Genomic DNA, 19692 nt, shown 5'->3' with positions numbered 1-19692 from the left:
AATAACTTATAGACTACGCAATTACGACAATAGAGAATATGAGTGACGAATACATTTTAACGATCTATTGCAATGAACAGTAGGGCTGAGCAGCCGAAGTCTATTTCTATAGTATCTATACATGGCATTATATAGAAAAGAGGAGGGGTTAGTATACAGAGGTATAATGTACAGAAAGGTCAGACGTAAAAGCGCTGTTGAGTTCATACATGATATGTGGATAGCTGTTGGGCAACTCTGTAGCTCATACAGCCAATATTATATGCAGGAAGTGGGTAGTGAGTCCCTGATCAACAGGTACAGTGTATAGTTCAACCCCAGTCAAAGGCAGTTCAACTACGTTCACTGCAGATAATCCGACTTTCTTTTCACCGAGACTTTGATAGCGTTTTGCATCAGCCACTGTGTTGGTCGAGGGACCGTTTTCCATTCCTGATCCAGCACGGCTGCGGCCTCCAACATGATATTCAATGACCTCGAAGGCCGGTACATTGGACCGACTTCCGTATCACGTAATGTCAGTTTTGAGGCCAGAAGTTGCTGCTTCTCACGCTCTCCACCAGTAGGCTTGAATCCAGTTGCAAGAGAAGCAACTGGGTTCCGACTGAACTCAGATGGTACAAGATCTGCAAATGACTCATTTAAAGGATAATTCGGAAGATGAAGATCAATCCCCACGATGACTTTGCCTGCACTGGTGAGCCAAAGTTGGTTGTATTGACCTCCAGTCTTTCGAAATGATGTATTGCGGAGCAACGATGTAAGCACAGACTGTCGCATGTTGTATGTCACGCCTCTGTACATGCACGCGTATCTCCACAGCACACGGCAGATGTTGTAGTGTCGCCCTTTGAAGGCCATCAAGAACAGTTTCTCCCAAGAATCTTTTGTGAGTACACGCTCGGGACGGTCGATGAATCGAAACAAGAACCGGAGGAGGGAGAATATATCCTTGCGAAACAGCAAGACAATTTGGTTGACAGTAGAACCCTTAACAGCAAAGCCTTGCTGTTTGCATATTTGAAGTAACCGCTCCATGGCCGAAAAATCCTTGCGTCTGGCAGCAACGTTCAACATTTGATTGATCAGTGATGGAGGGAACCAATTGGTACCCTGTGTCTCAATAAGCATATTAAAAAAGGAGTCAACACTTTTCCCGCTCTCGAGGTGTGCACGGAAGGTGTTTTGTATCGTCACCTGCAGCGCCGTTCGCATAGCACTAGACTCGTTGAGGTAGCCTTTTTGCATCATACGCGAGACGAGATTCGCCTTCGCTTTAGGTGAGACAAGGCAGTCAAGGAATGTAAGCCAGGTATATGGATTCGGCCGGATATTCAACCTCGGCATTGTCAGCAGAAACTGGCGGAAAAGACGCATATCCTGCTTTTGAGCCGCGAACTTCAACAAGATATTGAAGGAGTCTACTGTCACGACATGCTCTGCTCTCAGGAAGATCATGCGCGCGTACCTCACAAACTCATGGTCAAGGAGGAAAGATAGTGCTGTATTCAATGCAGCAGTGGACAAATAGCCATGGTACCGCTCGTTCTGGAACAACGAAAGGAGAGATTTGGCCACTTGCTTTTGATGAGAATACTCTGGAGAGGCTTTATGAGAAGGCAATGACCGCGCGACTTCATCAACATGCTCCGCAAATTCCCTGACACTCAACAAATTTTGGGAAAGGGGGAGCAGCGTTCCCAAATTCGCAGGATCCTTAGCGGATTTATAAAAGTCCCATACACCCCGAATAATGGGGATCGGAATATTTTTCCGCGCCATGGTCTCCAATGATGGAAACACGGGGATCGGTGGCTTTCTGATATCGACCAAAGGGTCACCCATTTCTTGAAGGCTCTTTGCATGCGCAATACGATCCCCGACAAGCTCCACCACTCGTTCGGAACCAGACAATACAACCTTCCTGTATTGACCTTCGCTCTCCCGTGGATGTAGCACATGGACCTTACACCCATTGTGCACAGGCACGTACCAGACATTTTCCTTCATCGCCATGTCCGTAGCACCTGCAAGGAGAGCAACAGTCTCCTCCGGCAATAGCATCTCCTTGTGTTTTGTGCCTCTCTTCTTCCACACGGTAGTATTCTGCTCCATTCGCTCGAACAATTCCTCCAGCTTAGTCCAAAGGGTCCATCTCCATTTCGCTTCGGGGTTCATCCGCTTAGTGAAAAACAACCGGCACCGTAACTTCCGCCTATCCCTAACAGATAATGATTTCATAGTAGCACGCGCTCTCTCATGAGAGTGAATTTTGGGAGGGGCTGCCAATGGCCTCGCATGTGTTTTCAGTTCTCTTCCTCTCAGGGCACTGGATTTCGGAGGAGGCGGCGGTGGTGGACGGGAAGGTTTCGAGTCGATATCTGCAAATATGTTGAACAGGCGTTTTCGTCTCTCTTCAAGCAACTTGCTCCTCTCCGGGGAATCGGGCAATGACGGCTTAGGACTTGTAGTGTTTTTCGGTGGATTCACGCCGTCGTGTTTTAATTCAACCCCTTTCTCCCCATCTTGTCCACTCTCTAGTGTAGCGCCAGGTCCATCGTTCTGCTGTGAGCTTCCAGCCTCCTCAATCACATTAGATTTGGCTGCACTGTTACTAGATGCCCACCGTTTCGTAGAATCCCCGAGTGACAACCTCCGGCGCGTCCCCGGAACGAACCCGCCCGCGTTGCATAGTCTCGCTGTGCATTTAGAAGTGCATTTAGTTGACGAGATTGACCTCCGTTGGCGGACTGCTGCAGTGAACCAACGGGGGTAGAGGAACAGGAGAGGTTCGTCGGGGCCAACCGCAACGGTGTCTAAGACGGTGGACAATACACGTCTTTTCAGACACGGGCGACCACGCGATAACATCGAGGAGTATACGGAGCAAGTGCCTGAGTCATGGAAAGGGCGAAGAGTCGCGGGCGAGTCTGGATTTGTTCCTGTACAGAGAGGTCGTTTTTTCAAGCTGCGGGCGAAGCTCTCCAGCGCGGAGATTCTAGAAAATGTTTGCCGTATCAAAATGGCAGGCGGTCAGTGCTCTCCAGGAATCGGACCGATACTCGCCGTAAACAAGATGTATAGCTTTCGCAGATTTACTATTCGAATTTAAGAGCCATAATAAAATAAAAATAACTACAGCTGATAAAAGAAGCCAATGAGAATATATAGGTAGGTCGTACGGAGAGGGTGGCCTCAAAGGCGTTCACCTGACCCGTACTCTGGACCAGCCAAACCGGCTAACTACAAAGGATCAAGATGTATACTGATAAATGTGCCCTTCGCGTCCGATCTCCGCCGCCTGAGGAATACCTTTAATCTCCCCACCGTTGTCTATTGGCTTGTGGGAGAATTTCCCAGAGGATCTAGACAGAAGACTTTCCCTCTTCGCTTCCGGGGTCAAATCCAACATCTCTGACATTTCCCGAGCAGGCACTCGTCCTTCAGGAGCGAGGATCTCTGGCCCAGTGAGATAATGCTTTGCTGTGGCTACAGCTTTCGAGAGGTAGTCTTTTTGCCGTCGGGTTTCCTCTGCATCCATACCACTAGACTCAGGCTCCTTCCCTGACAACTCCTCGATGAGGTCAGTCATATAGGTCACTAGTTGCCACCGCGAGGCTTGGAAGACAAATAGAGCCATTATATCTTGCATCTGGAAACTTTTAGCAACAGCATCATAGATGTATGAGTTAACATGTGCTTACCTTTTCATCTAGATAGTATAGCTCTTGGCCTCCCTCCGCCACAAACCTTCTGAGGATATCGAACTTCTCACGGTCTATCTTTGCATTTTTCAGGGCATACATGAGGGTTGGGATATTTCCGATCTCTTCTAGAGGGCCTTCTTCGTCCACGTTGGTTGTCGCTCGACTCAAGTGCGTGGATGGCCCTTGGGAACCACGCCCTGCACTTGCTGCTCTCTTCTTCTTGGCGGTATGGATAGTAAAGTAGTCCTCGTTGAGCATATGAGCCATCTCAAAGCCTGACCGCCCGCGGCGACTTCTTTCCGAAGCTTTCTTAACCCGTAGTCTGACCCATCGCCTCCTGCGGACAAATGAATGAAACCAAGGGTGGGACCCATGCCAGGCTGACGAGCTAAAGGAGAAAGAATACTGCCAGCCTTGATCATCCACATCGCCCGACATGTCCACGTACCATGTCTTCCACGCCCACTCCCAGCTGGGATCCGGCACCTGCGCATTCGTGATATTGACCGGACTATCTCGAAAGTCGTAGGTGACCCAGGCAGATGGATCGAAGTTGAGAAGAGAACCTTGAGAATAAAGAGGAATGCCAAAGAAGAACCAGCCCCGCTGGTTCTCGTAAAGAATGTCCAGCTCGCTACCAGGTTTGAGGCCCCTGACACCATGGCCGGTCACTGATTCAGGGTCGTCATTTTCTTGCTCGGAGGCACCAAAATCACGTTGTTCAGTAGTCGGCACGGTCGGAGTATCGACAAGGCTTTCGCCTTCAGTGTTTGTATATGTAGCTGTTAGAGACAGTCTGGCGTCCGATGGGCGTCTGTCCGCGTTGTCGTCTGTGATTCCCAACTTATGTGGCTGCCATTTTTTATACTTGCGCTTGGTCAGCTCACGCCGTACTGAAGGCTTTTTCCATCTCCTGGATGTGTTTCTTGACAGATCATCAGCTGTTGTAACCTCCGAAAGACCCTCATCGTCGGAGAGTCGACGGGTTGGAGACGTGTTGTCGATCAGGTTCAAACTGGGGCGGTCCTCCATGGTGGTTTACGGATTGACCAATAACAAGAGCGCAGCACAAATCCTGCAAAGGCACTATTGTACCCCGACCATCATCGCATATCAGATAACTGAGCCCGTTGGTGGCTGATGCTAGGGCGCTATAAAGGGGGAGTAGATAATGCGATAAGAGATAAAGGAGGGAGGTGAGACAATTAAGGGAATTAGAAATTAGAAATTAGGCAAACATAGGTATAAGAAGGGGAAGAAGGAAAGAAAAGTAAGGAATATGACTAAAAACTACTACACTAGTCGGATCGTATATCGACCTAAAAGTGAAGAAACTTGGCATCGGACGAAAAGCAAGGCCTTCAGCTGAAGCCAGCTGAAAAGAAAAGTAAATCGATGACATCGTTTGCGGGGCCACTGCTCATCGGATCGACGCTCACCTTTTTTTATTAAATCGGTGCCTGAGGCTAACCGCATCCAGGCCTTACTCCTCCGTCCCGCCGCGCCCGACGCGTTTATACATGCGAACCCCCGAGGACGAGAAGTATCCAACGGAGAGAAGATAGATCCACACATATCACGCCTCCCTAAATTCTTTCACGCTTTGGTCAGCTGGACTACCGGACAACATGGGGGAATCAATGCATCGCAAAATCGAACTTCAAGCCCCCGCCGATTTCACATACCTTTATGGCAACACTGTCGCTCTCTCACGCCAAAAACTCGACCTTCATTTACCACCCTCTGCAAACCCTGAAGATGGACCGGATCCAATGCGCGAGCGGGTCCGCGAGCTAGTCGATGAGGTACATAGCCTACTCTCTTAACGCTATACCGACTGGAACCCCTAATACTGATGGAAATGGGAAACAGTACATATTACGTACCTTCACATCGGCTTCCTCCTCGATAAGTATCAACGGCCTTGACTCTTCATCGCCTCAGTTTCCCTTTCCGGCTGCTTTCACTGCACCTGCGGAGACAGTCGAGTACGAACCATATGACGGGCATCTTGCATCACGTGTGACTTCGCTCTACGCACAGTTAGAATCGCTCACGACGACAGTCGCACAGTTAAGACGGGATGCGCCGCAGCGTGCAGCAGAGATGTATGCAGCGGAACTGAAGAAGGTGTTAGAGGAGGACGAACATGATGACTTGGAAGATGAGGAAATTCTGGAAAATGGAGAAAACAATGAAAGGCAAACAACAGAAGACGTTGACATGCCTGATGCAGACCAGAACCAGGAGCAGACTTCCAGCAATGGTCCCAGTACGAATGGCTCACTCCGGAGAACAGCGAAAACGAAGTGGAATTTACATGTGCCCCTTGGCACCGACCATGAAGCGGAACTATGGCGCACTGGAGAGATGGCAGAAGTATATGAGGATACACTACGGACTTTGCTTCGACTCCAGGGTGAGGCTGTTCCTGGCGATGAGACAAATGCCACAACAGATGGGGCCGCCGATGGGAATGCTGTCGCATCCACAGTCGGGAAGGCTGAACGAGCCAGTCGGGCAGTTGAAGTCGTGGAGAAGAAGTGACCGCACATGGGTCTATTCTGTAATATTTCTTTGCGATTCGAGTCTTTTGGTGTTCGGCGCTAGGCATGGAATGATACCATTAAATACTCCACCGTGATTGATAATCTGCTATTGGGAATAATGATTGATATCAACTATTCAGGCAATGACTTGGGTTACGTGTTCAAGCAAACATACCATGTTACAAATCGCCCTTTTCGTAACCAATACGCACCGGGTTGTACATTGAACTCGAACCCCGAATCCCTAATCAGATAATCGCTTTTATATTCTGTCCCAATATTTACTCTTCTCAACCCCATCTATAAAAGCACCTCACGCCGCTCATGTTCCGTTGTTTAATATCTAATGTCAAGCCAAATTGAAAACAAAGACAAGATGGGGAAGCCGGCAGCCGGTTTTTCAGGTAGCAGATAGCTAACAGTTAAATTCAGAGGAACCAAAGACAGCCATAGGGAGATAGAAAAGCGTAGTTGATGTTACCTATTCCCGGGAGACATCTTGAAGGAGTATAAAGAGATAACACGGCACTGCGGCTTTACCCATATTGATCCAAGACAAAGGGGCGAAAAGAAAAAAGAAGAAAAAGGAAATCGGGTTTCTACGCAGTGGGCTGAGGCTGAGAAGCTTCTTGCGTCTCAACCTTCTGCTCGAGACCAGGATCCTCGTTCTTCACGACGTTTTGGTCCTCCTTGGGAGTAGCCCACTTGGGCGCCTTGGCCCACTCTGGATCTTGCCAGGGGCCCTGGTCGCTCAGTTCACAGCCGCCTTCGCACTTGCAGGTACCACCAATGTCCTCGGGAAGGTTCTCAGCGGGGACTTGTGCCAACAGTTCCTTCTTGTAGTTGGAACCAAGTATATGGATCTTTTCGACAGTCACGGGGTCCAGGAAGCCCTTGACGGCGTTGAAAGCGCCGCTGAAACCCCAAGGGGCGTTGATCAAGTAGAGCTTGCCCAAACGCTCGGGGTAGTAGTTCTGAGAGATGCCAGAGGCCTGACGAACATACCCATACACAGACGGGATACTTGTGATACCGACGCCCTTCAAGTCCATGATGGTGCAGCAGGTCTCGAGCAGCTTGCCTGCCTTCCGAGAGCAGGCGGGCAGTCGGGGGTCAGCAAGCTTCTCGTACTCAGTGACGAGGTTCTGCAACATGCGCTCGGCGGAGGTGATTTTGTACATGGCGTTAAGATCGATCTTGCCCAGTTTCTCGATGTAGACAGGTCTTCCATCCTATTTCCATTTTATTCACAATTAGCATCCGAGTCGGCTGGGACCAACACATGCATGGTGGCTGTACCTTATCCGTCTTGTGGTAGTACTGAGGATAGAACTTGAACACCTCCGGCTTCTCCTTGTAGTCGAAAGTGCGAGGCAGGTCGTCAGTGCCGAACTCTTTCCGCCACTTTTCGCACTCGATGAACCTAATGAGGAGAACGGGCAGATGTTAGCGCTGGATTTCGCATTGTTCGACCATGGATAAGGAACAAGTCGAAGGATGAGATCACTGATTACAGAGTTCTCATCGGGAGGCCTTGATAGTGTCCGTGGACGCTAATCAAACGAATGAGCAGTAGGAAAAGCCTCCGACATACATAGTCTTAGCATTGGCGACGTCGAACTTTCTCGCCCTCAGAAAGCGGAGCAAAGTCAACGTATCCAGCCTTTCGGTGTAGCCGAGCTGCTCCAGCTCACTCCGAAGCTGTTCTACCTTTGCATCCTGCTCTGGGGTGGTGTGGCCAGGGTGGCCAGGTTGGGCAACCGGCGCAGTGGTGGGAAAGTCATAGTTGTCGTACTTCGAACTAGGAGCGGCCATGGTGGACTGTGTACGGAGTCTGTGTGAGAGGGAGTGAAGGGTAGAAGGTAGGAGGAGTTGCGGTGCGGATGAGGGAAGTAAAGTATTCGTGGTCGGAAGACAGAAAACGCTTAGTGTCAAGGGAGGAGAAATCAATTGATAAAGGGGGGGAGGAGGAGAGGAAGAAGAGAGAGTGGGGAGGAGATGCACGATTACAGAGAACTCCTGCAGTTTACAATTATTGAATTCCTTTTTCTCTACAGATCGTTACTCGTTTCATATTTTTACTTATTTTTCTTCGTAGTTCTTTGTTTTTGTCTATTTTCCCCTTATGATATCTCTATTAACAAATAATGTAATTAAAAAATTTAGCAAAAATACGTAGACAAGTGACGGTCAACGGGGAAACCGTTTAGAGGGAAGTGGGCGGTGTCGCCGATACAGCACTTCCAGTCTAAGCCTGCAGTGGGAAAAGAATGCCAGTGATGGGAGAAGGAAAACAAGAGGGGGGCGAAAACCAAATACGCAAAGGCGGTCGGTCAAGTTTGAATGCTAGCACAGTCTCCAAAAAGAAATTATAAACTCCTAATAAATTAAATCCTGTACTGAAATCAAGATTGGGGAAGAGCGAAGAAGGGGGAGGGGGCAAAGAGTCTCGGAAATTAAAACGACAAATAATCCCTTTATCCCATGCTCTATCAGATTGTTCATATAGAAAACTGGTCAGATATTGATTTGGTATGCAAATTACCGTAAGATTTGATCCGGAGATCTACAAAAGCGGTGATGCCGGAGGTGACGTCGTCACTGGACCACTGACTCGACACCGAATACTTACTACTACTAGTACTGAATTAATTACCAGTAGTGGCGATGTATGATGTTCCAGACGAAGTTTAAAAGGCAAAAAAAAGTATCAATTGTCCGTAAGAAAACTATACTCTATAATGTAATGAGCATATGACCTTCACACAGGAAGTCTCCTATGCGACTACTATCTATATACTCGTACAGTATACTTCCATTACGGAAGTATATGCTGAAGCTCCTAATCTCTCCAGGCATTCATACTGTACTCGTACGGAGTACTTGGGCAGAAATAAGGGGCAATCGTGTTTGTACTCCGTAATCTAACTCAGCGAGATCGACGTATCAGCACTGGTATCCTAGAGCTGTTGGGTTCTGTATTTTTAGAAGGCAAAAGTTTCACTTGGATTTTATACGGGATATCTGAATTTAGTTACTCATTTTCTCTATGAGGACCTCTTGTTAGTCTAGTAATGAAAACACGATCCTTCTCTTCAACACAAATTTCGATTCTGCTACGCCATTCTGTTTTTGAAGATGACCAGAAATTTACAAATATCAAGCACAGTTGGTGGCAAATCCTTGTCCTCCTTATTGATCGATCTTGCCAAAGTACAAAGTACACGTCAAGAAATGCCCATGGGGAGTCATGTCGTCCATATGGACGTTCTAGGTAGTACTCCTGAAAGTCCCCATAGCTTCTCCACTCCTTTCATTACTGCTGTTGCCAATCTATGACTGGTGTTTACTATGTTCATCGTATCCCTCCCTAGCCCCAATACAACCGCAGGTACTCAGCCTCTACTGGTGTCAGACTGCGCCATCAAGCCTACTAGAAACAAAAACGGTCGTTTTCAACGGCTTTAGAAGTTGAACATTGCATGTGTGGAGGTTTACAGTCATCAAGAGACACTAGGTTTCTCCGCTCTGGGTCAAATAAGGCAGGCAATACTCCGTATGCACCGTCAACTGACATATGGCATATATTCGATTGGCCACGTCATGCAGCATCGGACTAGTGTGTTATCTTGGCAGTCTTGGCTATTCATCTGTTCTCAAATTGTTCATTCAATAGTGTGAGATATCTCAACTAGGGTGTATGTCGTCACCTGACTTAAGATAATCACTTGAAGAAGCCTGGTGAGCGTAACTTTCTCCAAAGCGTTAGGTATGAGAGGACTAGAATCTCACTGCTTCATCTACGGATATGATGCTACAATGCAATGTCTAACTCGCACCTCTTTGCGTACTATGCTCTAGATCATAGGTTCATCATGCCCAGGGTCAAGCAAAGCAGAACCCCGACTCGTTCATCGTAACAGACCGTGCTCCCCACAGACGCAGAATACCCAAGATCCTCTCCATCCACCCAGGATCTCTACCCAACTCCCTCATTAAAAGGTCATACCGATACAACAGCTCAAAACACATCTTCAAATACGCCTTCATCTCTGCCCTTTCCCCATCCGTCTCAAGTCTCAACGGATCCCACGATGAGCAATGAATATCAGTAATACCCTTCGCATTCCAAAACTGACGATGCGGGATATTCTGCGCCGGATAGTCATGATCCGCCAAAGCCCAGTCAGCGAAGTACCTGAACCGCTGCGTCTCCGTCAGACGGACAGTGACATCCGCAGACCCGCGTTTGGCATTGGCTTTCACAGCAGCGGCAATGTTTAGTAGTAGGTAGGCTTGCAGAGCTACGTCCGGAAGATGGTTGACACCGAAGCTGTGGCCCCAACTTAGATTATCAAGGGTCGCTAGTGGGATCTTCTTGTGGTTTGCTAGACGTAGTAAAGCGAGCATTTCGTTTGATATAAGTAGCATTTTCACGGCATCGGCTAGGTCCCCATCGGCTGTGCTGTATGGAGCCAGGCTGATCCAATGGTCGGCATCCTGGAATTTTTCACAGAGGGGATTAGAGACTGCAGAGTTGGTTCTGTGTGGTTCGAGGTGGTATTTCTGTTCGATGGCCGCTAGGATAGACGTGTCGAAGAGAGGACCGGATGTTGGCAGAGCGGTAGACGGTGGGTACTTAGCTCGCTCAGTAGTTGCAAACTCCTCGATCACGGAGATTAGGGTTTTCGTAAAGTGGTTTAACTCAGCAGATTGGCGATCAGCGAAGCGGTCGTGGATCACGAAGTCGTTCTTGCGGTTCTTGTATTGGTTTTCTTTAATGAAGCCAAAGTGCGAAGAGATTGTGTTCCAAGGGAACTTATGGTCTAGATGCATGATGCTCTATCTACGGAATATGTGTTTTGTCAAAAAATCTTACAATTACCAGTCCAGCGCTTTTCAGATTTGACAATCCACGTTTCCATTTTTAGGGCCTAGTTAGGCAACCACCGCTTGAGCTACTATCGAACTCCCCCTTTTGCCATGCGCCACCTTCCTAATACTTGAGCGGATTAGTTAAACGGTGGGGACAAAAACATGGCAATACATGTTATAGAACCGCCATGTCGGACATGCGTTCCGATCCGCCACGGCGCCACAGGTTAAACTTAACGTCTCATCATGAATCATTTCTAATTGCACCGTAGAAATGTTTCATGCCCGACCCCTTTTATTATTGAGCAAATTGTCTCGGCTTGATCCGGTTCTTATTTTTATCTCTAATGTTCAGAGTGGCTTATAGGTGGCAACACGATCGGTGAGAGTACACAGTACTATCCAAAGCTCGGATATCCTAGCTGCATGTCGACATAACTTACATATAGACTGTACTCCGTGGCAGTCCTGGCTATGGCGAGTTTTACAAGATTTCAGACTACTTGGAGTTATTGAAGGAGGTCTGCAGTCACCTGCACTGGAATACTGTGTACTCTCTGAAGAATGTCTTGATTCGTTTTTGTTTGATATGTCAACCACTAGGGAATACAATATCTCACAATGTGTATACACCTTCCTTGTCACCACGCGTCTGAATATCTCCGCGAACAAACAACATCCATATCCGTGAAAGCAGGGAACCATAAATCCACCACACATGCTCATTGACTTACTGCTTTGCTGCACTGCTTTTCACTTGTGTTATCACAACTGAAAGCGAGTAGTAAGCGGGACGCTTGATTTCCACGAACATCATTTTGATACCATAAGAGCTGCTCGGAGATCCTGCCCTATCTCATGGAATACTTCCACTTGAGACAACACAGAATTCCTTTCCAAGTTTGGACTCCACGATTGAATTCACAGATCCTTCTTAGTGTCATCATCGGTCTTACCGGCAACCTTGTCACCCAGACTGTGGTATTCGCGGGTAAGACCCTCACACTGCTTCTTCAGGGTCTCAATGTCACGGTCCTTCGCATCGAGCTCCTTCTTCAGACGTCCGATCTCGCCGGCGTTTCCAGCCTCGGCAAGGCGGGCCGAATCCTTTCCACCAGCCTTCTTGTCGCCCTCGAGGATCTTGACCTTGTCTTCAAGGCGAAGAACCTCAAGGATCATGGTGTAGGTGCGGTTGAGGATAAGAGACAAGAAAAGGGTGAAGCCGCAGAGGTACATGTTACGTTGAGAGTAGAACTTCCGGGCCTGGACTTCCATGCGGTCAGTGCCGAGGGCAGCCGCTCTATTGGTAAGAAATATGGTCAGATATGTCTAGTTCACAAAAAATGTATTGAAGTAGGGCAAATTACTTACCCCATGTTCTCCCTAGAGAAATTAGTCACCTCCAGCTGGACGCGGTACACCCGGTTCACGCTGTCAATGAAGAGGATTAAAATGAAAATGAATGTAATCTGAAAACTTCGTCAATAAGAGTCTCAACCGTATATTGAGTGACTAGGAGCTTACCTTCATTCCATATTGCAGTTTTGCTATTATCGGACTTTCAGAAATGAAGGTGAACAGCTTCCGCTTGATAGTGAAAGGCAGAGGGACAATGAGTCCCATAAAGATCACCATCTCGAACACGAGAAGACAAAAAACCTACACAGAACAAGTTAGTATGGCTTGAAGCTGTGTAATCAAAACAATTCGAGATCTATCGTCGGCACAGCCGGAACTGTAGGCTACACCGTGATCTGCAATTCGACATGGTGGATCTGGTGTCAATCCGCAAAGTGAGATGCAAAACAAACTTACAAGGCTGTAGTAGAGAGTCATTTTGCCTGAAACTAATACCCCAATGCAACAATTGACAATGGAAATATCTTCAGGGGATGCTATCGACGTATGGTTGTGGCGGAAGCTCGAAGCGGTAAACAAAAGATAAGATGTGCCAAGGACAGTATCAGGCACTCAAGGGATGGCTGCAACAAGCTCCGAATATATAATGCAGAGCCTTGGAATCAGGAGACGAGTTATTTTTCTGGGCGGGGGAATGAGATCAGAGGCTTTTTGTACCCAGGGTGATGAAGATGAGGTGGTCCTTTTCAGCTTCGGCAAGGAAGACGTCATCACCGCCCGGAGCTGAAAGGTTGAGCACGTGATGTATTTCTGCCTAGTTCGGAGTTGGCTTCCGGAATGTGTAATCACGTGTCAATGATACTTTCTATACAATATGGCCATTTCATTCACTACTTTGAATCTAGATATGTTACATCTAATCAAATCTGTATTTACACGGTATCATCACAGGCTCATCCCTCTGCTTCCGCTTCCCAGGCATTGGACTTGTGTTTCGGCTCGAATCTGAAGTCCTTATGTGCTGGACCGAGGAACATTTCTCTACACAGCAGGTTAATATCCATGTGAAGCACTAAGCGCATCAAGAAGGGAGGTAGAAAAGAAGAACTTACGTGATCTTGATCCAATCTTTGTAGTTGTGACTGCCCATAAGAGTCTCCAACTCATTTCTGCCTCTCCAAGACGGCGGTCGGTCCTGAATACGTGGTGGAAGATATTCCAGCAATCCGATAGGAATATAGCGGCAGGCGAAGCTCAACCACTCAAGAAGGAAGCGGCGCGTGGTGCCAACTCCATGCTCGTCTGATCCCCATGTCTCCAAACCATACTTGGCAAACTTCTCAACCAACGATAAACGCTCGGACGCAGACTTATCGAGGTATTGGCCAGCTTGAATCTCCTCAAATAACCAAGGCTTGATCAGAGCACCTCGACCAACCATCACAGTATCGACACCAGCATTGTTAACGTGATCATCATAATCCAGGTGCGAGTAACAGTCCCCATTCCCAAGGAACCATGTTTTACCTCCATTCGGCTGGGTCCGTGGGTCCGGCTCTCGTACGGTATCCGTGACTTGATCCGTCTTTTCATTCAGTCTCTTGATAAGGGCAGCACATTCAGAGATATATCCCCAATCCGCTTGTCTTGTGTACCGCTGCTGCCTGCTCCGTCCATGCAGGGTGAGGGCTGCTACGCCAGGAGCACCAAGCCCAAGGGTACTGGACTCGTAGCCCCCAAGGATTAAACGTTCTGCCAACTTGAGAGCATTGGGTGAATTGTCTCTGGTTCCCATGCGAATCTTGGCGGTAATAGGTATTTCTTGTGAAACTGCGTTCATACCGCGAAGGATCCTCTCGAGCTTCGACGGGTGTTCGAGAAGGGCAGACCCAGCTCCTTCGCGGAAGAGTAAGTCAATAGGGCAGCCGCAGTTCAGATCGATAACACGAAGGTTTGGGGTGTATGCGGATAATACCTCAGTCGCCTTAAGCGCTTGCCAATGTTTGTTTGCCGCAATTTGGGCACCGAACCTAAAATCTTTTGAGTGATCATATCCCTGCACTACATCAGCCCCTGGCGAAATGGTTGGAGGTAGCATTTCCGTCTCGTGGGCTCTCATCAATGCCCACTCTCCCCTTTGACCCTGAATCAATGGCATACTCAGAGCCATCTCCGAGTAGGTAAACTGTGCACCAAGTTCTATACAAAGTCTCCGGAAGGGGAGGTTTCCTTGTGTGGTTAGAGGTGCCAAAACAGGAGTCTCCGGGCCGAAGTAGATACGTCGCTTTTCCGATGGTAAGAATGGTGGCTCTAGATATTGCGCCCGGTTGTCTTCTTTCTCTCTTTCAGCTTGATCAGTCTTGGACTCCGCGCCCCGCTCTTCATGAACCTCCCGGTTGTGGATTACTTTTTCCAGTTCTCTAGAAGTTTTGTCCAGCCAACTTCCGTATGCATCAGCTCGAGGCGTCTTGACCTTCTTGCGGTTTAGCGCAATCTTAGCTTCTATTGGAGCAATATTTGCAGTGCCATCCTCGACTGCAAAAGGAACAAGTGGCTGTGCTTTCTTCTTGCGCTCCTCATCCTCAACCAGCACCAATTCTTTTCTGCCATCGGCGGTCTCGCGTTCAGTCATGTGAGAGCCAACGAGACGGCATTTCCAGCCAGAGAGACATTTGCCTTTTGCGTCCCAAACCGGACACACGCCATCGAAGGTTGTCAGATCACCACGTTTGTATTCCTTCAGGTAGGTTCGTAGATCGTGCTCGAAACGACACTTTTCGCCCCATTGGCAAGCTCCGGGAGAGAATTCAGGTGTAAAGATCCTGCTCGGACACAGGCCCTTTTCGTCTTGAGACGATCCAAAAGTGCGGTTTGTGTTTTGTCCAGTAGGCTTCTTCTTTTTCTTCTTCCCCGCCTCTTGTCCTTGGGCCCCCTCGTGACGTGCGGCCTCGGCAGCATCGTCGGTGTTAGGTTGCGGCTCGGTGCCCGTAGCCCTTGGGATAATGAATCTAGCATATAGTTAGCCACTAGGGTACACCGCAGATAGCTGCTCCTTGGCCTACATACTCTGGCTTAACAGGAGCGACACCCCTCATGCGCTGAGGGGCAATGTTGTTAGCGTTGTTGTCAGGCGTTGAGGCATCATCCAACTTGGCTTTCTTTGAGGGACGCTCATCAGTATTGCCAGCCTCCAATGTATCTGTGACTGGTGCGTCGTTCTGGAGATCGCGCATGGGGGTCTCCGGCGTTTGCGATTGAGCGGTTTCCGGCGCCATTATCAAAACCGCTGTTTAGACAGAATAAGCACCTCTCTTGCGTAAAGCAATGGGCAAATATCCGATGAGTAGGAACTGGAATCTCAAAATCCAATCCAGATGCAGCTAGGTTCAATGCTTAGCGCAAACAAGCCTTCTGCCTCGATTAATGCCGACAAAAATTTCGGCTCTCACATCCCACCGCGGAGTATGAATGAAATTTTGCATTGTTTGCAGTTATTGGTGGCGCACGAGCTAGTGGCGCACGGAAGGCGGTCTACATGAGGTCGATGGCTGGTGCGCACCGCACTGGGGTAGGATTGAGTACTACTACTTTTATTGGAAGTGGTGATGTCGAACCCCAACTTAAAAATGCTGGACTGTTTCCGGTACAGCGGCGGCATGCGCGGTAGATTGGTTCCTTACATTACCGAAATACTGAACCCATACCTCCGTCGGTCTGTGTGCCTTACGCATGATTGGTAATTACAGGGGGATGGGTGAAGGGGCCCACCGGAGTTGAACTTTCTGTGCCTTTACCCATTTTCTCGCTTTTCTAGAAGAACTCAACGAGCAGATGGCGGCTGCCAAGAATGTGTATCCTCGCCTCGGGATTTAGATCCAGCCACTGGCCCCAGCGTGTCTCTCCACCCAACCCACTTTCGCTGTTTCCTGTGACTTTATTTCCTGTCTGCTAATGTAGGTACGGAAAAATGGCGGTAGGCGAGCAACCCTGAGTGGTTACTCGAACATACGAAAAATGGTATTTGGGAATCTGTGGATGTCGCGTTTGTAAGTGACTTGAATTTGGTATTTTCTTTGGACTTTTCTACTAGTAAGCTAGACTACTAGCCGATCAGGGGGAGTCGAAGCCAATGGATGCGTCGGTACCAACTCAATTGCAGCTTGGCAATAGATCACAAGACATACCTACGGACACGTCTCTTGTCGACTGATACCGAATAAACAGTACTTTCTTGAACTACCGACATAAGTTGATGTATAAGGTCGACTCTGTCTCTATAGTCCCGGTCAGCTGGTACTAGTGCCCCTATTTCGGTGTTTACCATGGTGCGTAACGCCGTCCTGCTGGAGATCCTCAGCTGGATGGATACAGACCCTAAGATCCACCTATCAGATATTCTTCCGTTCCTCGCACCTTTTGAAATCGGTGGAATAGCACATGTGGCATTTCAGAATCGGTGAACTTGGGCGTGTAATGACCCACAGTACGGAGTAGAACTCACAACGTTGGGTTGACATTGGTTTTTATATGATTGCAGCAAGAGCTTACGGAGTAGTAGGCCAGTGAGTTAGACCATGCAAGTGGCAGGGATACATCACCTGAGGCGGTATCGGATTTTTAAATTACAGTAATGCATCGAACTCTGTATATATGACAATACACCATGGAGGATGAGCTTAAACTAGGTAGTACCTCCATAGTAGCTTACTACTGCTACCTTCTCGTCCGTACTTCGGAGTAGAGGGGTGAGATTGAGTCATTGTTGTAAATGGGAGGTTGGGGAACAACACAGTTCCCTACCCTTATACTCCGTAGGACCGTAGTGAATCCAGGTTGAATGTGTTGTCCGTATGGATTGCCACAAGAGGACCGCTAGCAGGAACAAAGTAGTATATATTTGATAACCAGAAATGATCGCCTGATTCCGATACCACACATCCCGCGGCTTGAATCGAATAAGGTTAGCGGCCACTCGGCCGATTCATGGTCTTTGAGTGACTTTAACAAACCAACATCTATACATAGCAGCATGCCCGTTTGCCCGGTTTCACCAGGATAAGCCTCATATAGACTAATCATTATATCCCTTCATCTCAGAAGGACGCCACGAGCACATACCTACTCCGGAGTACCGAACGGAGTATGTATTTAACTTCGTACTAGATTTGGGTATGTTGCTGCATATTAAACCAGAAGCGGTAAGTGTGTTGAGCGGGTAAAGCGGTGAAAGCGGCCACGAAATCCTTCTGTTGTGTTTCTAGCGCCGAAGCTAAGGGTTGGTGATACATCCCCCAATGTGGTTGCGTCTTGAAAAGGAGACATGCGGCTATCGCTAGTGAGACGATCAGTGTTCCAGTTCTGATAGGGATGATCTGTTTCGGTGAACCATACCCCGGGGAGATTCCACCTTGCCACAATCGCATCACTCTACTTTGTCCATAACCAGTGCGATTTGGGCCGATAGTTGTAAGCAAGGTCGCCTTCAATTTGTCTAGCGCCGACAATACTCTCTCATTTCCCCGTATCTTGTATATCCTGTACATACAGACCGCCCATTTGTTTGATCTGATCTCCGCCACATGTGATAAGATTATTCTCTGATGCATGTGTTTGGCTAGTGGTGATGTGCTAAAGCTCCGAGATGGAGTATAAAGTTTATATGCTGTATATCCGTACATACTTACCAGTTCATCAAATGGTCGAACTGTTCATGTTACCGTCATTGATGTGACCACCGATAGCCAAGCTTTCCGTCCAGGTACGGAGTACTCCCTCGACGATTAGGACGTTAGATAACGCCCGACCTATTTTACATATCAAGTCCCCCGCAGTTGCGTACCGACAGGCCTAGTAAGTAGTCCCTTTATAAACCTCAAGACCCTGAAGATCAAACACCTTCAGGAAACTTACCTAACCGTTAGAACTTAGTACACTGGAGTTTGAGACAGTGTGGGGAAGACTTGGATCTAGTTTTACGCAAGTTAGATAGAAGAAGTCGATCAGCCCGTGTTTTCCTTGACCCCTTTAGATAGCCTGTTCGTTTTAAGTGCTGATCTACTCAAGAATGCCTTAGTCCGCAGTCGGGGAGGACGTTCAATTCAACCTGTCAGCCCCAAGGGAGCACATGTAATTGAACCACGGATCAGGTCCGCCTCCTTCGCCCCATCGGCTATATGAGCCGTCTCACAATAGCGGAGACGTCACCTACACCTACATGTTGACGATGTAATGTGTACGAGCATGATGACTCTTCTTAAAGTCTCTCGAGTCATTGTAATCCAATCATTGACCATCTCTGGAGGATTGTCTTGACGAATGATCTCTTGTGGTGGGCTTGGTTTTGATGTGTCAATGTTGCAAGGGCAACGTAATGTACGCTGTCGAACTACTAAGGCTAACTCGGAAGGTAGGGTAAGTGGTTAGTCTCTCCCTCATTCCCCCAAAGATGGTTAGGTTGGAATTACCGACTCTACGGAGATGTGACGAGTATTTTACTAGTTAAAGTACTAAAGAAGTGGTACTCCATCCCACTAGTCAGTACTGTACCTTAGAAATGGAACTCTGATCCCACCGCCATCGTCATTGACTTTTGAGGAAGACTACTTCTTTCGTACTAGTTCGTGCGTGGTCGAGGGCTGCAAGCGGTGTCAGTCGAGAATCCACCATTCTTTAGCGATTGCACCGGTTGAACGCCGGACTCCTAGTTTAGTTGTCTTTAGTAGATAGACTAGCTATCCACAAACCCATGAGATTCTTTGGGACAGCCATACGTAATGAAGCTGAGTTCGACCAGATTTTTGCCATTGAATACGGCAGTCGCTGGGATGACAAGGGTGTATGACTAATTCGCCCACCTGGTTTCAGATTTGTCTGGCAATATGTCTCCGTGTAATACGACGTAATACATACCAGTAAAGACAGTGGTTACCCATGGATGCACTTGTAGGTACCCTACCAACAGTTACCTGCCCCGTAAGGCAGTGAAGGAAAGTAGTCGCCTCCGGGTAGGTTATTATTACTAGATGCCTTCCATCCATCCTTCCATGACTCGATTCCGCCAGTTTGCCCAGTCTTCCCCTCCATCTCTTTCCGCTCTTTTCCCTGGTGTTATCGATTGTTCTTCTGCTTACCGTCTCACCTATCTAAAATTATTATACTTCATTCTTCTTCCTCATCCCTAGAGTCATTTCGCTAAGTCTCCA

The 19692-nt window shown here is 48.0% G+C and overlaps 7 protein-coding genes across 7 annotated transcripts; 1 reads left to right on the top strand and 6 right to left on the bottom strand.

Moving 5' to 3' along the window:
- Positions 1 to 342: 342 nt before the first annotated feature.
- Positions 343 to 2871, bottom strand: AO090003000512 (uncharacterized protein; the record flags this gene model as incomplete). The annotated part of the gene is made up of 1 exon (XM_001819632.1): positions 343 to 2871. The coding sequence occupies one exon, from the start codon at positions 2869 to 2871 to the stop codon at positions 343 to 345; it is 2529 nt and encodes an 842-aa protein (XP_001819684.1).
- Positions 2872 to 3333: 462 nt separating this feature from the next.
- Positions 3334 to 4145, bottom strand: AO090003000511 (uncharacterized protein; the record flags this gene model as incomplete). Its single annotated transcript, XM_023234919.1, has 3 exons — positions 3334 to 3365; positions 3544 to 3652; positions 3705 to 4145. 3 exons carry the CDS (start codon positions 4143 to 4145, stop codon positions 3334 to 3336), a joined length of 582 nt encoding a protein of 193 aa, XP_023089989.1.
- Positions 4146 to 5335: 1190 nt separating this feature from the next.
- AO090003000510 (uncharacterized protein) lies at positions 5336 to 6254 on the top strand (the record flags this gene model as incomplete). The annotated part of the gene is made up of 2 exons (XM_001819630.3): positions 5336 to 5512; positions 5580 to 6254. 2 exons carry the CDS (start codon positions 5336 to 5338, stop codon positions 6252 to 6254), a joined length of 852 nt encoding a protein of 283 aa, XP_001819682.1.
- A 601-nt stretch (positions 6255 to 6855) lies between these two features.
- Positions 6856 to 8071, bottom strand: AO090003000509 (SEC14 family lipid-binding protein; the record flags this gene model as incomplete). The annotated part of the gene is made up of 3 exons (XM_001819629.3): positions 6856 to 7488; positions 7556 to 7679; positions 7851 to 8071. The coding sequence occupies 3 exons, from the start codon at positions 8069 to 8071 to the stop codon at positions 6856 to 6858; spliced, it is 978 nt and encodes a 325-aa protein (XP_001819681.1).
- Positions 8072 to 10141: 2070 nt separating this feature from the next.
- On the bottom strand, positions 10142 to 11092 carry AO090003000507 (uncharacterized protein; the record flags this gene model as incomplete). The annotated part of the gene is made up of 1 exon (XM_001819628.1): positions 10142 to 11092. One exon carries the CDS (start codon positions 11090 to 11092, stop codon positions 10142 to 10144), a length of 951 nt encoding a protein of 316 aa, XP_001819680.1.
- A 960-nt stretch (positions 11093 to 12052) lies between these two features.
- AO090003000506 (putative BAP31 domain protein) lies at positions 12053 to 12967 on the bottom strand (the record flags this gene model as incomplete). The annotated part of the gene is made up of 4 exons (XM_001819627.3): positions 12053 to 12431; positions 12503 to 12600; positions 12656 to 12790; positions 12947 to 12967. 4 exons carry the CDS (start codon positions 12965 to 12967, stop codon positions 12053 to 12055), a joined length of 633 nt encoding a protein of 210 aa, XP_001819679.1.
- A 476-nt stretch (positions 12968 to 13443) lies between these two features.
- dus3 (tRNA dihydrouridine synthase DUS3) lies at positions 13444 to 15765 on the bottom strand (the record flags this gene model as incomplete). Its single annotated transcript, XM_001819626.1, has 3 exons — positions 13444 to 13531; positions 13603 to 15498; positions 15557 to 15765. The coding sequence occupies 3 exons, from the start codon at positions 15763 to 15765 to the stop codon at positions 13444 to 13446; spliced, it is 2193 nt and encodes a 730-aa protein (XP_001819678.1).
- Between the last annotated feature and the right edge of the window lie 3927 nt (positions 15766 to 19692).

The sequence above is a fragment of the Aspergillus oryzae genome, chromosome 2 (genome assembly GCF_000184455.2).
Source record: "Aspergillus oryzae RIB40 DNA, chromosome 2".
Taxonomy (NCBI): domain Eukaryota; kingdom Fungi; phylum Ascomycota; class Eurotiomycetes; order Eurotiales; family Aspergillaceae; genus Aspergillus; species Aspergillus oryzae.
This window is presented reverse-complemented; position numbering and strand designations above follow the sequence as displayed.